This window comes from Frieseomelitta varia, unplaced genomic scaffold, assembly GCF_011392965.1.
Source record: "Frieseomelitta varia isolate USP_RPSP 00005682 unplaced genomic scaffold, Fvar_1.2 scaffold_578, whole genome shotgun sequence".
Taxonomy (NCBI): Eukaryota; Metazoa; Arthropoda; class Insecta; order Hymenoptera; family Apidae; genus Frieseomelitta; species Frieseomelitta varia.
In genome coordinates, this window is record NW_025110343.1 from 4,070 (window position 1) to 17,993 (window position 13,924).

General features: G+C 38.3%; 2 protein-coding genes across 4 annotated transcripts; both read right to left on the reverse strand.

Moving 5' to 3' along the window:
- Nucleotides 1–1,315: 1,315 nt before the first annotated feature.
- On the reverse strand, nt 1,316–5,566 carry LOC122534177 (histone H2A.V). The gene is made up of 5 exons (XM_043664552.1): nt 5,420–5,566; nt 5,197–5,274; nt 3,687–3,800; nt 2,934–3,063; nt 1,316–2,717 (listed from the first exon to the last, which is right to left on the reverse strand). Exons 1-5 carry the CDS (start codon nt 5,420–5,422, stop codon nt 2,656–2,658), a joined length of 387 nt encoding a protein of 128 aa, XP_043520487.1. The 5' UTR covers nt 5,423–5,566; the 3' UTR covers nt 1,316–2,655.
- Nucleotides 5,567–6,972: 1,406 nt separating this feature from the next.
- Nucleotides 6,973–13,376, reverse strand: LOC122534176 (SPARC). 3 transcript variants are annotated; one of them, XM_043664549.1, is made up of 6 exons: nt 13,199–13,376; nt 9,811–9,890; nt 9,361–9,567; nt 8,711–8,929; nt 7,653–8,003; nt 6,973–7,330 (listed from the first exon to the last, which is right to left on the reverse strand). In XM_043664549.1, the coding sequence occupies exons 2-6, from the start codon at nt 9,880–9,882 to the stop codon at nt 7,274–7,276; spliced, it is 906 nt and encodes a 301-aa protein (XP_043520484.1). In that variant the 5' UTR covers nt 9,883–9,890; nt 13,199–13,376; the 3' UTR covers nt 6,973–7,273. The 3 variants fall into 3 exon arrangements, with proteins under 3 accessions (XP_043520484.1, XP_043520486.1, XP_043520485.1); XM_043664551.1 differs by having other exon boundaries at nt 13,164–13,363; XM_043664550.1 differs by lacking the exon at nt 13,199–13,376 and adding an exon at nt 9,949–10,093.
- Between the last annotated feature and the right edge of the window lie 548 nt (nt 13,377–13,924).

A 13,924-nucleotide genomic window follows, 5' to 3' on the forward strand; every position in this document is an offset into this window, starting at 1 on the left:
CACCGGCCACGAAGGATGATAGATTCCGCGTGTCTGCTCGTCATCTTCGAGGAAATCTTTAATCTCTCCAGTTGTAGTACTCGACCGGGAAGTTACGCCAGGAATGTCATACCGTTGACTCTTGCCACGAAACCAGAAGTCCTTGCTTCGAAACAGAATACGATACTCTCTTAATTACGAATTGCCGGTTTCTCGGACCGATTGCTCTCTCCCTACCCGCACCCTTTTTCGCGCGCGTAAAAATTCGATTCAGACGAATCAACACCGGCAACAGCGTAACATGCGAGCGAAACGGAAACAGCAACCACTGATTCTCTTTCTCGCGACCGGAACTCCGGTATCGGCGAACCACCAGTATACGTAAATCTCGATCGTACAACTACGCACTGCTTGACATTAGCCACGCGTACTGTCACCGGTGTGTGCACTATCTCGCGGCCCTCTCACGACGGATCCGAGGACGATCCGTCGAGAGATCCTGTCCCCTGCGCGAAGTCGACAGACAGGCTCGTTCGTCCCTTGCTACGGAATGACGGAATTTGTGTACCAAGCGGCTTGATGCTCACGTTTACAATTATACCCACGACACACAAGCCGCCCAACCGACCGAACTCGTGAAAGGCGACTGAGGTTCGGACCGGCTTAGTGGGGAGATCTTCCTTGCTGCTATGTCACTCCCACACAAACGCAAGGAGCTACACCGTGCCCCACTATGAACCGACTCGGACGAAAAGCCGCAAGGTTTTGAACGAGCCATGGGATTGGTCGCTGGTGGGGGAGATCGAGTAGCGGAGAGACCGCTCCCAGCGTGATGGCAGCACTAGACGCTGCTGATGGTACATGAAATTTAAAAAAAATTTTTTATCTATGATTTATGTAACTTATATCGTGACAACGCTTACGTTTGTAAAACAGTATATATATATATATAGATATATCTTTACAAATAAATAATACCAGTTTTTTATGTACTAACGAAGTTCGCAACATGTAAAAACGAAGACTCGACTTGTTCAATCTATTTGAAATTTAAAAATTCTTTCAGGCCTGAGGTTGTTCGAAAATTTTACTAGACAAACAGATGCTACCTTTTCCGGTACAGAAAGTGTATTTATAAATTGTTTACACATAATATACGAAAACATTACGCAATTCGTGTACAATAATACATTACAAAAATCATTCGTTGTGTTACAGCCTTTTAAATGTATATTCATTCTAATTCGTGTGTCAATTTAACGACTGAAAGAAGGCACAGAATACAAATTAGTACTTTTTTCCCCCGACTTAACAATTTTTAGTAATTGAACGATGCTTAATAGTAAAATTGCTCTTTATTATGAAAATGAAGATTTTACATATGGCTGATATTTAATATACGGAGTAACACCGCAGATACAGCGAAAATTACACTAAATGACACAACAGTAGTTTTACGAATAAAATGAAAAGTAATGTAAACAGAACCAAAAACGAAATCGATAATTGTTATCAACTAAAAACAAAAAAAAAAAAAACCGTATACTGCTGCTTCAAATTCATTCAATATTTCTACTATGGATTTTACATTAATTGAACACTACTGGAATAAAGATTATATATTACATCAAAGGCTCTGCAATGCCGAAATACTTTTCCTTTTACTTTTACATGAGTAAAAGCCTTTTTCGGTTTCAAAGATTCCAGTCTCATAATCGTGGGCATAAATTGCCGCAAGTCACAACTTATTGCGCTAAGATTTCATTAACTATGACTCGTACGTGACAGTAGTAATTTCATAAAATTAGCAAAAAGGAAATGTTTATAGAATAATTTTGTCATGTAATCTTACATATCTATATTATAGAGACTGAAAACTTTCAAAATTAAAACAAAGATATTTAGCAACAAAAATTTTCGAATACAGAGTGTGTCCAAAATTAAAAATTAAGTGTAAAAATGTTTATGCACACTGTTTACTGCTACAAGATAGTTAAGAGTATTTAACAACAGGAGTGAGTACGTAACTATTTTTTTGCTTGTAACTATAATTGGAAGATATTAAGTAGTTAAACGTGGATAAAGATTGAAAAATTTCAGAAATTGAAAATAGATAAATTTATGAAACATGTACTAGTAACGACTGATATATATTACATTTTCCTTCGAACGATTGTTACGCTTCTGATGAATAGCAAACTTTAAAAGAGAGATGTACACCATGCACAAAGTGAGAAATCAAATGAAAAATTCTCTCAAAGCAATAAACTTTACGATTCATCCAAGTCCTTAAATACTCTAACTTTAAAAACTTTTAATATCTGCATACAGTATCAAAGACTTCTGCAGTTTTGAGCAAACCATGCTACAACGCATCGCTTGTCAAGTAATTGCAGTGTAACATACACTAAAATTTTCAGACTATATGATTAACTTTTTCGACTCTGAATGCCAATTACGTGATGAAAATTTGTCTTTTTTTAAACTCTCATTACCTATATTAAATTATATCAATATTTATTTTATTTATATATCTATATATATTTTTATATATATCACGCCAGTCTCTCATCGTCAATTTAGTAACATAGGTACACATTGTCAACAACCACTCTGTTGATTTTCATCTGTTTTGTTTAGATAGCTTCACATGTTCTTCTTAACTGAATCACTAAATTATGCTGGCTTCTGCGAACCCTTCTTTCCAATCAACGATTTATGGATATGTGGAATAACACCTGTCACAGAAGGAATATTATTATTTAATTGTAACTGCATCGATGTAAGATTATAGTAATATAACTAATATAGACTACCATTTGAAATATAACTTTTAAAACTTTATACGTTAAGAGCAAGCTAATACTTCAATTTATTATAACAAGGTTATGTAACAGAATAATGTGATCATATAATTTTTTAAATGCAGCAAAAAAGATCAATAAAAAACATACCTCCTCCTGCAATAGTTGCTTTAATGAGACTATCTAATTCTTCGTCACCACGAATAGCAAGTTGAAGATGTCTTGGCGTGATACGTTTGACCTTCAAATCTTTTGATGCATTTCCTGCCAATTCAAGAACCTAAAACAAACGAAATATCGTTTCACAACGTAACAGACATCGTATGATATTTGTGAAACCATTAGCACGTAACTAAAAAAAAAAAGAAACCACAATACGTTGCATACAGAAAGCAAATAACGTGAAAACAATTGAACGATGTGCGAAAAAATATTTGTGTATCAAAATTTTGACGTCATCTTCGAATAAAAATACAGGAATGCTTCGAAATCGCAAAATTAATTGCAAATCAAAACGATAGTAATGCAAGAATTGTTTGTCCATATATAGAAATATCTTTTCGCGATGTATAACTATCGTGACAACATTTCCCTAACAAGAATGAAAATGAGGTGGTTGTTTCAAAAAAGAAATGAAAATTACAAATTCAAAAGTGAAATTCTATATAACACGACAAGCAGAAGAAAATGTTGTTCCTTATTTGCCTACGGTTGACGAAAAGGCGGGAAATATCGGCCATGATGCTTGGCGTTAGTAACGCCATCAGTTGCTAGTGATGCCAACGCACATAGTCCTGGTTATAACGGCTGATCTTCCTATTGTGCGTATTTGCCTTTCTTTCTCTGTCTTTCTCTCTTTTGTTTTGCGAATGCTTTCTTCTTTCACATTATATTCTCACTCACCTCAGCAGTGAGGTATTCCAAGATAGCTGCACTGTATACCGCTGCTGTTGCACCGACTCGACCATGACTTGTGGTTCTGTTTTTCAAATGCCTGTGAATTCTTCCAACCGGAAACTGAAAAAGAAATCAAACGTACGATGTCTGATATAGGTGAAAAAAAGAAAGAAAGAAATAAAGAAAGAAAGTGAGAGAGAAAGAAGAAATTATTACACCGAAAAGTAATAGTGCCTTCGTGGCAAGGTAAATATTTTTGGGTTGGGACGCATCGTACGTAATGTCTGTTCAAATAACATGAGGTCATTCGGCGTCAGCAGCTTTTCGTATAACAAATATCGAACGACGAGCAATGACACAATTTTCCGTAATATCGTACGTTTCTAGCACTTTCCCGGCAATAATTCCTTACATAGCAACACTGTATTTGATTCTTCTAGAGGAAAAGCCAACATTGTCTAGACACTTAAGAACAGCACGCATAATTCAATCCTCTTTTTAACGCAACGAATATCGAGCGGTACACGATGATTCGGCTTTCCCGAGCTTTCCAGTTCAGCATGTAGTTTCGTCATTCACTGGCGAATCTAGCCGTGTATTTTACTTATTTACATTCGTAATAACAACAATGATAACAGTAATAAATTTTCTCGCGTTTGAAATTGTAACTTATTCAAGGAAAACGGTCAACGAATTTCACGAACAAAATATTATATATGTTATTTTACGAGATAATACGTTCAATGTTTGTTTGGTGTTTTTATTTATTTGTACGTTTATCTGTTTATTATTATTATTTATACAGCACAGTTTTATACAACGCGAAATAAAGTTTCCCAAATTGTTTGAATTGTCAGATTTTTATGATTGAACAAGCAAGAGTACACTTTTTTGTAATACAAGTATCAGATAAATTTGAACAATGGACATAAAGCATAATTGTACATAAAAATAATGCGAGATTAACTTTTATCTGTCGACAATTGAAATTATCTTGACATTTAACGTAATATAATTAAACTGTAAACAATTACCGAGATACCGGCGACTCACGTTGAACGATCGTTTCGAAGTGATAGAAAAATAAATCATTTTTCAATTAAAAAAAAACATATTAGTGGAGAAAGAGACGAGAGGAGGGGGTGTAGTACACACACTTAACCGTCTCGTTTGAAAACTTCCGAACTTGAAGGTAATCACCATAACTTCAATTCAAAAAATAATGGACTTTCGTCGAGTTTACCACCGTTATTCGACACCATACGCGTAAAACGTTGTGGAATGAATCACTTTCGCGCAACTTGCACGCACAGGGATCGCGAGAACGTGAGAAAAATGAATTGTTCATTAGGTGTCTAAAAACGCCTCGGTTTTTCGCGCCAACCGTGACGATTTAATCTGTTTGCCCTTAAAATCTGCGTGAAACAACCGTGGGGACGTCCGTTATCGAGGAACGATGTTGACGAAACTACAATCTACGCATTTGAATTGGTCGAGCAGTAAGCAACAAACTCACCTGCAAGCCAGCCCTCGCCGAACGAGAGACCGCCTTCGCCTTTGCTTTACCCGAATCCTTACCCGCCTTCCCACCAGCCTGTTCAGAAACAAAAATCACGGTTAATTTGCAAGATACAGCCACAAAACTTCGCCAGACGGCAGCGTGAACATCGTAGAACACAGCGGTGCGATTAGAATGCGCGGATGGCTCATGGATCCGCTGAAAACTCGCGGATACTCACCATTATCCGACAAGAGGCTTTGCGATTCACTATGGAGAAACTTGCCAGAAGCACGGACGACGCCGTCTAAGCGCGGTCCCGCCAAATACGCTTGGCGCTGTCGGCAGGTCCTGCGATCGTCCCACGTGACTAAAACACACCAATTACAGCGACTGAATGAAATGCCTGTTCGCCATCTGTTGGCCCCCACTCGTTACTAACTCCTCGCCGGAGGAGCAACATTCCTATCTGGTATATCACTTGAACATTGCATCGCATACACTGGGTAATTTTCCATACTGTCTGAGAGCTACACTGAGTTATTATTCACGTCGGCCACTTACCGTTTATTTCTAACTTATTAAACACACTCTAAAGCTCTCTATGACTTTTAGACGTAACTATTCTTAATTTCCAATCCCGTATGTCATTTTCTATGTACATCTTTTGTTACAGATAACGTTTGAACACACGAACGCTTTGATATTCAAATTTCATTCATGTAACAGCATGTTCTTTTTTTTTCTTTTTTTGTACGACAACGTAAAGGAAACGTAATTGTATCGTTAATAATAAATGTAGAGTTAATAAGCGAATGAAAGGACAAACTTTTTTCCCCGTTTTCTTCTTTTTCGATCTTTACGCATGAAAATTTCCTCGCGTCTATACTGTCTCGTCCAGTAAAAATTGTATTACATCTTTTATGGTATTAATACGATTTACGTGTATTTTGCCCGGATATTTCGTTCCTGAAATTTTTAATACATTCCTTAAATATAAAATGAAACGATGCAGTAATAAAAGCAATGTAACACGCGAATAATTTTAAAACGCATTTACGTAACATCTGGCGTAAAAAAGAGATTATCTCTCACCTAGAAAGTATAAAATGCCAACGACGCGGCATCGATGAATTTCGAAACAGGTACAACTGACGAACTTGTAAATTATTAATCTCAGCGATTCGATTTGTTCTCATACGTTGCCACGGTTATGTTAAAATAAAATGACACTGTATGAAAAATCGAAATCTCAAATCGAAACGAGTTTAATAAACATATATTCATATTTGTCCAACTAAATTATCGAAAGTATCGTACGAACGTGTTATCGAACACACAATCGAACAGAATGAAACATGACGATGGAATTTCTATACAGACACTGTAATGTAAAATAACATTGATACTTCGATCTTGGCACGAATGAAATTATTCCTGAAAAAAAAATAATGAACATGTGTTTCCTCTTTGATCTGAACAGTTGACACCGTGAAGTATAATATAACAGTGGATTAGTATTGCGCAGACGAGAGAAACTATATCACTCTTTATTGATAGAAAGGCAGTAGTCACATAATAAATTTATACAAAAAGTATGTATGCATGTGTGTGTGTGTGTGTGTGTGTGTGTATGCACGCGTGTGTGCGTGTGTATGTGTGTATATATAGAAAATACGTACGTTGTTGCTACGAGGATAATATCAAGATTATACTACAGGGAGAGGAAACGAGCAGGTGTATCGCGTGTCTATTTGAACCATCATGTGACAATAAACGGTTCTCAGGCTTTCGAAAAAGTTATTATGGAAATATCGCGAATAGTCCCTAACGTACACATCTCTATATTATTAGAGAGCACTGTCTAAAACTGCGGTTGGCACGACCCATCACGGATGGGTTGCAATATCGACGAGCCTCTGCGCAGACATGCGCACTGCCAAGTGCAACGGTTTACTTGCAACTTTTCCCGCCATTTTTCTCGTTCCTCGCCCTTTCATTGGCACTGCACGCCGTGTGTTTACCCTCCTTTTTGTCCCTTCCGTTCATTTCCGTCGTAACCACTACCGCTTATCATTCGAACTCGTCGTAGCTATTATTGGTCCGAGTTCTTCGTTTCGGCCAGCTCGTCGCACTTATCCTCCAAATCCTCCTACAATTCGAATCAATATCGTTTCAGCTACGTTCATTTCGTAACAGCTTCGGATATTTAAACAGACAGACAAAACAATACGATACTATTTTACAGAATTTTAGAGCAATTTACAATTTCATACATTAGTTTCGTTTGTTAAGATACGTTGATACATTCGTTTCATTCAATTGCACGGGCAGCTGAGTTCATTATTTTTCACTTCTATGGATTTAATCCTGCTTTGCTCGTTATTCCGTGTATAAAATAATATTGCATCGCCGACGCGAGACGTTAAAGCTCAGAGCGTTAGAAATTGTCGAATTAATCAGGAAACGTTTACCTCGTTCAGCTGCAAACATTTGCCCCATTCGATGAGAGTGATTTTATGATCGTCGTCGCGATCGCACGAGTCGAGGAACGGCGCGATACAATGCTCGAGGGTCATCAAAGGTGCTTTAATGGGGAAAAGTTCGTGCCTGGAAACAGCCCTGTCATGGGGCTCGCCGTCCAAGTCGCACCATTTCCAAATGGCGGCGTTAGTCCAACGCAACGTATGATTTGTTTCCGCTTCCCGTTGCATCTTCAGAAAGTGCGACGACAGTTCCTGACGATCGGCAAGATCCCTCATGATGTTGAACAGCCAGTCTCGCATTCGCCTTGGGAAGTCAGCCATATCTTCCTCTTTGCACTCCTGCAAGAACAGGGTTGAAAGAAATTGATTCGCTTGTATCTGTTAAAGAAATCTATTTATATATATTTAAAATATATTATTTAATATGTATACATTTATTTATATATATTTAAAATATATATTATTTAATATTTATACATATTAAAAAATTTATATATGAAAAATAAAATAAATATTATTTAATATATATATTTATTATATTATATTTAATATATACATTAATATGTTTATTTATATATATTAAAAATTATATTTTACTCGTACTATTTTTTTAAATTTAACGTTTGTGAAACTATATGGAGATTTCGTTCAAAATCTGCGGAAACGATTACATTTATTTAACAATTCTTTCTTTCGTAACGTACAGAGATTACGAACAGCTACTTGATACGACTGAGCAATCCAACTAAATGAACAATGTTTCAAGAATAGAAGAGTGCGTAAATACAAAAGTGCAGCGAATTCATTTCCATAATAGAACGACAATACGCAACAGATAAGATATACACTTCTGGTTATGAATAGCGTTCCATTAATATCAGTCAATGATAACTACAATTTTATCAATGAGTGATCGCTAAGTTTCATGAAGCATCGAGCTTCGTTCGAACGTCGCAAATGTTGTTACGAGTTTGCTCTTCACGTTATATCCTCCAGACGAATTTACTGAGATAGCCGGTCAATGATGATAGCTAGTAGATACTTACGGGCATCTCCCGGCATTCGCCATAGTACACGACGTGAACGTGTTGATATCTATGGCTTCTACATCTGGCGTCGCCGCTGTTACAGAAACAACGCATCTGCTGGACCTCGCAATCGCTCCCGAAAGTTTCATTGTGATTGGTGCAAACCTTTCGTCTAGGATCGACTTCCTCGTCGCATACGTCAACGCAAACGCACTCGGCGGTGTCGTCGTCGATGGCCTGAAACGCGATCGTGGTCTCTGTAACTTTTCGTGGGAATTCTCCCGTTTCATCTTAGAAAACGAAACGTTCTAAAACGGGCTATGTAAGATGAACTCTTTGGCCAAGTTATATTCAAAAACTTTTGAATAAAACAGTCGTCGAAGTTCCCCGAGATCGGCATCGAGACGAAAAATAAAATCTTCCATTTTTCTTACATTCCTAGTTAAACTTCCCTGTACTTTTCCACCGTATTTTCGAACGCTTGTAAAATTGTAAAAATGTAAAAGTCGTGATTTATTAAAGTAAAACTACCAAACAATCTGAGGGGCGAACGATGATTTAGATCTTGGGTAATGGCAAAGCAGTACGGTTAACGTGCGTGGTTAAGGGTTACACACAAGCGTCGTCCGTACATAATAATGGGCATGATTTTGTTGTCTCTGACAAACCTTGCAAACTCGTCCTGCGTCACAGTGTTTATCTATGCACGGATCCATACGGAGCAAGCCCTGACGCTTCGATCCAACCTCGTTTCTGCCATCTTCGACGGTGACCTCAGCATCCTGCTCGGCTGTTTCATCAGCCTCGAGCATGTTCATGACCTCATCTTCGACAGGAGCTTGCGTCGTCGTTGTGCGACGACGATGTTTCCTCCGCTAAACAAGAAAAATCGATAATCGTGTAAACGGATTACGTATATTACTAATTCGTTTCGCGCTTTGCGGCGAACATCAGTTCGTGTAAAATAAACTTTGCTCCAGACACGAAGTAAGCCTGTCGTTTCAACAGTTCGTCGATGAAAACTAAAACTCGCGTTCAAATGACACGATCGAGGTAACTTAAACAACTCGTATCTATGCTTGGTATTCTACAATCTATTTGTCTTCTAATCAACTTACGTGTTGGGTCGTACCGTCCACCAAAAGGGACACTAACAGCAACGCAAACAGGAGCTGCAGTTTCGTCCACATTGCGATCTCTGCGACAGGCAATCGATCGTTAAATATGATACGCGTATAAACTTAAAATATACATACTTAAAATAGTACGCCTAGTCCATTCTTCTCTCTTTTTTTTTTTTTTTCTTTTCTTATTTTCTAACGCGTGGAACACGAGCGAATGATCAGGCGTCTGTTACATTCGATTTGTTATCGAAGCAGGAGCGTTCGCGTTAGAAATAACGCGATCGAACTTCGATTGAAGATCGTTTAAGGGCGGTTTTATTTAAAGAAAAAAAAAAAAAAAAAAAGTATCCAATAACATACGACGCGCATGAACAACGTTGGCCGATCCCACTCGGGTCAAACGTGGCCAACGATAAATCTCCGGGACCTTAATAGAAGCAACGAAGCGATAACCCAGATACTTGGAAATCACGATTCTTTACGAATGATCGTAACAAACTCGGATGCGTACCGCGCAGTTCCATTCCTCGCCGATTTCTTCGTCGCTCGTACAATACATCTTACGGCAAAATGCGGACGACAAAACCTATTTACGCCCGGCTGTCTTTATTACTTTGAATTGATGACGAGAAACGAAGGTTGAACTCGTCAGCCAAGCACCGAACGCCCACGAGAAATATTAGCGTTTGATTTTTCGCAATTTCAATGGAACTTCCACCTCGTTCTTTCAATTAATTTTCCATTCGCTCAAGATCATCGTGTTACGCAAAATTATCTTGCTATTAACTTTTATTTGTGAAAGCACTGTCTTACGAACATTTACAACAGAAAAGGCTACATTTACGAGCAGTTCTATTTTAAAGTTTTAGGTATGAAAAAAAAAACGATCGTTTAAATTGTAGATGAAGATTATTACTCTGTCTTAATTCTTAATTGAGATCGGGCTCTCTCGCATTCTTGTACATCGAATCACCTTTAAACGATCATAATAAGAGATATTCAAATCAAATACGATGATCGTGGTCCTCGCACGACGATTTACCCGTCAGAAATTAAAACGCATTTCCCTGGCTTCCTGACTGGCTAAATATAGCTTGGTTTATGCGTAAAGTCCATTCGGTTTGATTACATTTACAGCGTGAAATTCCCGTTAAACAGAATCGTTAAACAGTGCTATGATTACACGCGTTACGTCAGCGTCTTTTTTTTTTTTTTTTCTTTTTTCTTTAAATAAAGTTCTCTCAATCCAGATTTCATACATAATATATTACGCGACTAGATCATTACGAAAACTAGAGATATGCTTTAAATTTACGTTGAATGTAATTTTCCTTTCTTATATTCCTCGTTCGTTTAATCGATATTTGTGCAGCATAATTTCGTCGAAAGTAAAAAAAGCAGGTGAAACTGCTTGAAATATTACGTCGACAGAAGACAAAATCGCTAGATTGGACATTTGAACTAATTGTACGTAGATAATATAATTCTTTTGTTTTTAGTAAAAGTTCTACGCAGGAGAGCTTGAATTCCTCGAAAGAACTCGTATCGCTACTTCCTTTCTACGAAATCGCGTTAACCCTAGACCATAACTGCACCTTACGTATCGTGCAACTGTTTGGGATCATATAATTTGCTTCTTCAAGTAACGAGGAAGAATTTCCTCAATCTATTTCATTAAAAGAAAAAAAAGAAAAGAAAACTGGCTTTATTACAAAAATTAATTTTACTTTTCGTGCGACTCAGATGTACGTAAATATTCGACAATCGCGCAACTGGTCGGATTGAAAAAGCAAAAACACTCTTTGGAAATTCTTTTGCGCACTATAAAAAACAAGAGTCGCAAGTGTGTCGCGGACCAGTCACTATATAGCTCGTGAAAACGCGGAGGCGAGCGTAGGAATCGCCCTGTTTTTATCGTTTCCTCGATCGGCGCCCACGAAATCGCGTAATCGTCGCTGTTTCGAGCCTCTCTCGTGAGCGAAATTTTCAACTATAACACGAGAGAACAACCGTGGCGTCAAAACGCGACGCGATACTGTGATTTTCGTGTGTACTATCGCCAACGCGACATCTCAGCGGCGATTGAAACAAAAAAAAAAAAGGGTACCTTTTCGTAAAAAAAAAAATTTCGTGGCGAAACTTCCTCTCGAACGCGACTCGTACGAAAAACGATTTGTTACTGTTCACTGAGAGAGAGATTATCGTACAGCGACTGTGGAACTTCATTTCGCTGACTTTCGTGAAATAGATTTAGATATCACGTGTCGTGCATATTGCAGAAATTCGAGATACGGGGATTCTTGTCTGCGAAATAACATTTCGAAATTCCGCGTGAATTATCCAACGTTTTCAAATACGGTTCCTCTCATGTTTTCTCGCGGGACATTCGATAAAATTACATGCGCACCCAACGTCGAATAGCTCCTTTTATGGTACGTATGTATCTCCATTTTTCTTTCTTTTTTTTTGGGGGGGGGAGGAGGAGGAGGAGGATGTTGAATTTCCGTTCTAAAGATGACAATTTCCGAGGAGTTTGCGACAAGATAAGCCAGTTGTGACAAACGCCCACTATAAATGCGTTTGCCGAGCATGTTCTCAGATAAGATGCGACTCTTCGTTCTCGTTGCTTGCGGCAATAAAGCGTGTCTATGTCGTTTGACCGTAGAAAGACTCGAGATACCGAGGATACCTCCTTCGATTAATCCTTTAATTAAACGATACGCTCAAGAAACTGACAGCACTGTTTCAACGAGTCAATAGATTTAACAAATTGAATCAATGATTTTAATAAATTACGAAAAAAAAGTTGAATTACTACGAGGAATTGTATTTGACGAGTTGAATATGCGAGTCAAAAGTATGGATATATCTACTCGCGATGTGATAATTATATGCTTCAGATTAGAAGATTATCAGTACATGTTTTTTTTTTTTTCAAGTAGTATAATATATAGTGTTGATAAAAGTCTCTTACGTATTTTTTACATACTCCAGTCTGAACGATAATTCCGTTAAACGCGATATTAATCAAATGGAACGAGCTACCTCTTACAATAATCTCTCGTAATAACTCGCAAAGTTATTCCAAAAAAAATAAAAAAAAAATAAAAAAAAAATAAAACGCAAAAGTTAAAATAAAATTCTTGGTAAAAATCTGAGACCGAGTCTCTCTCGCAACAACTCGCGACGATTAAAAGAAATAAAATCGCGAGCGTTCGAGCGAGTTGTTCGAAAAGAAAAGAAAAGAAAAAAAAAAAAGGGATTGCAATCGCGAGCGGATTCGCGTGCACGTACGTACATACATGCACTGGAAGTATCGTAAAGTCGGTCGCAGCGAGTGCACACACCTGCCCGTGGCTGCAGCACTGACGCGTATATTTACCTCGTGTGCCGTTCCTTTCCCTTGTTGCTCGACGTTACCGTTCCTGTCCTCTCTCTGGCCGTTTTCGGGGAACGTTCAAAAGATCCCTCCAAATCGGTCGCTGGACCGGTACTGACTGGCGCGCGCCATACGGAGGAACGACCAGCAGAGAGACTATCCACGCTCACCGTGGACCGTGAGCAACCAGCGATGATCTCATCGTTTTTTCTTTCTTTCCGAACACCCCCGTTGGATCTTTCTGCCGCGTGCAACGTTTCTCTTGTTCCTCTCCTCGCCGGGGCCCCGACAAATTACGCAATCCGGTGCGTAATCAATCGCACGCAGGCTTCTGCAAGCTTCTTTCCCGAATAATCATTTCAACACAATGGGGGAATTCAGGTTCCGCTTCGGCTCCATCGAGTCTCGTGCCCCTGCGACATATACAGTATCTCACAGAAAGTATTCAAACATTTTTTTTCTTCTTTTTTTTTTTTTTTTTTACGAACATGTTGTACAAACCATTTTGATATTTGAAACCTCGGGGCGAGATTCGGCTGTTACAATCGTATCGAAACAAATCTGAAAATGTATATGGAATTACAAGAATACATTTATGAACGTATCGGTGTACATTTCACGAACGTTTGAAAATTGATAATCGATTTTTTTCAAGAATTCACTTGAAATTCTAATGTATGAAAATATATAATTTGACAAGGACGGGGGGGGTTCTGCACCGTGCAAATC

Coding starts and splice junctions, on each gene's coding strand:
- LOC122534177 (XM_043664552.1), bottom strand. Junction 3,801..5,196: donor CGGCGAGGGCTGGCTTGCAG/GTGAGTTTGTTG, acceptor TTTCTTTTTCAG/TTTCCGGTTGGAAGAATTCA. Junction 3,064..3,686: donor TGGAATACCTCACTGCTGAG/GTGAGTGAGAAT, acceptor CGTTTGTTTTAG/GTTCTTGAATTGGCAGGAAA.
- LOC122534176 (XM_043664549.1), bottom strand. CDS start 9,882: ATGTGGACGAAACTGCAGCTCCTGTTTGCGTTGCTGTTAGTGTCCCTT. Junction 9,568..9,810: donor TGGACGGTACGACCCAACAC/GTAAGTTGATTA, acceptor TTTCTTGTTTAG/CGGAGGAAACATCGTCGTCG. Junction 8,004..8,710: donor GCGAATGCCGGGAGATGCCC/GTAAGTATCTAC, acceptor CTGTTCTTGCAG/GAGTGCAAAGAGGAAGATAT.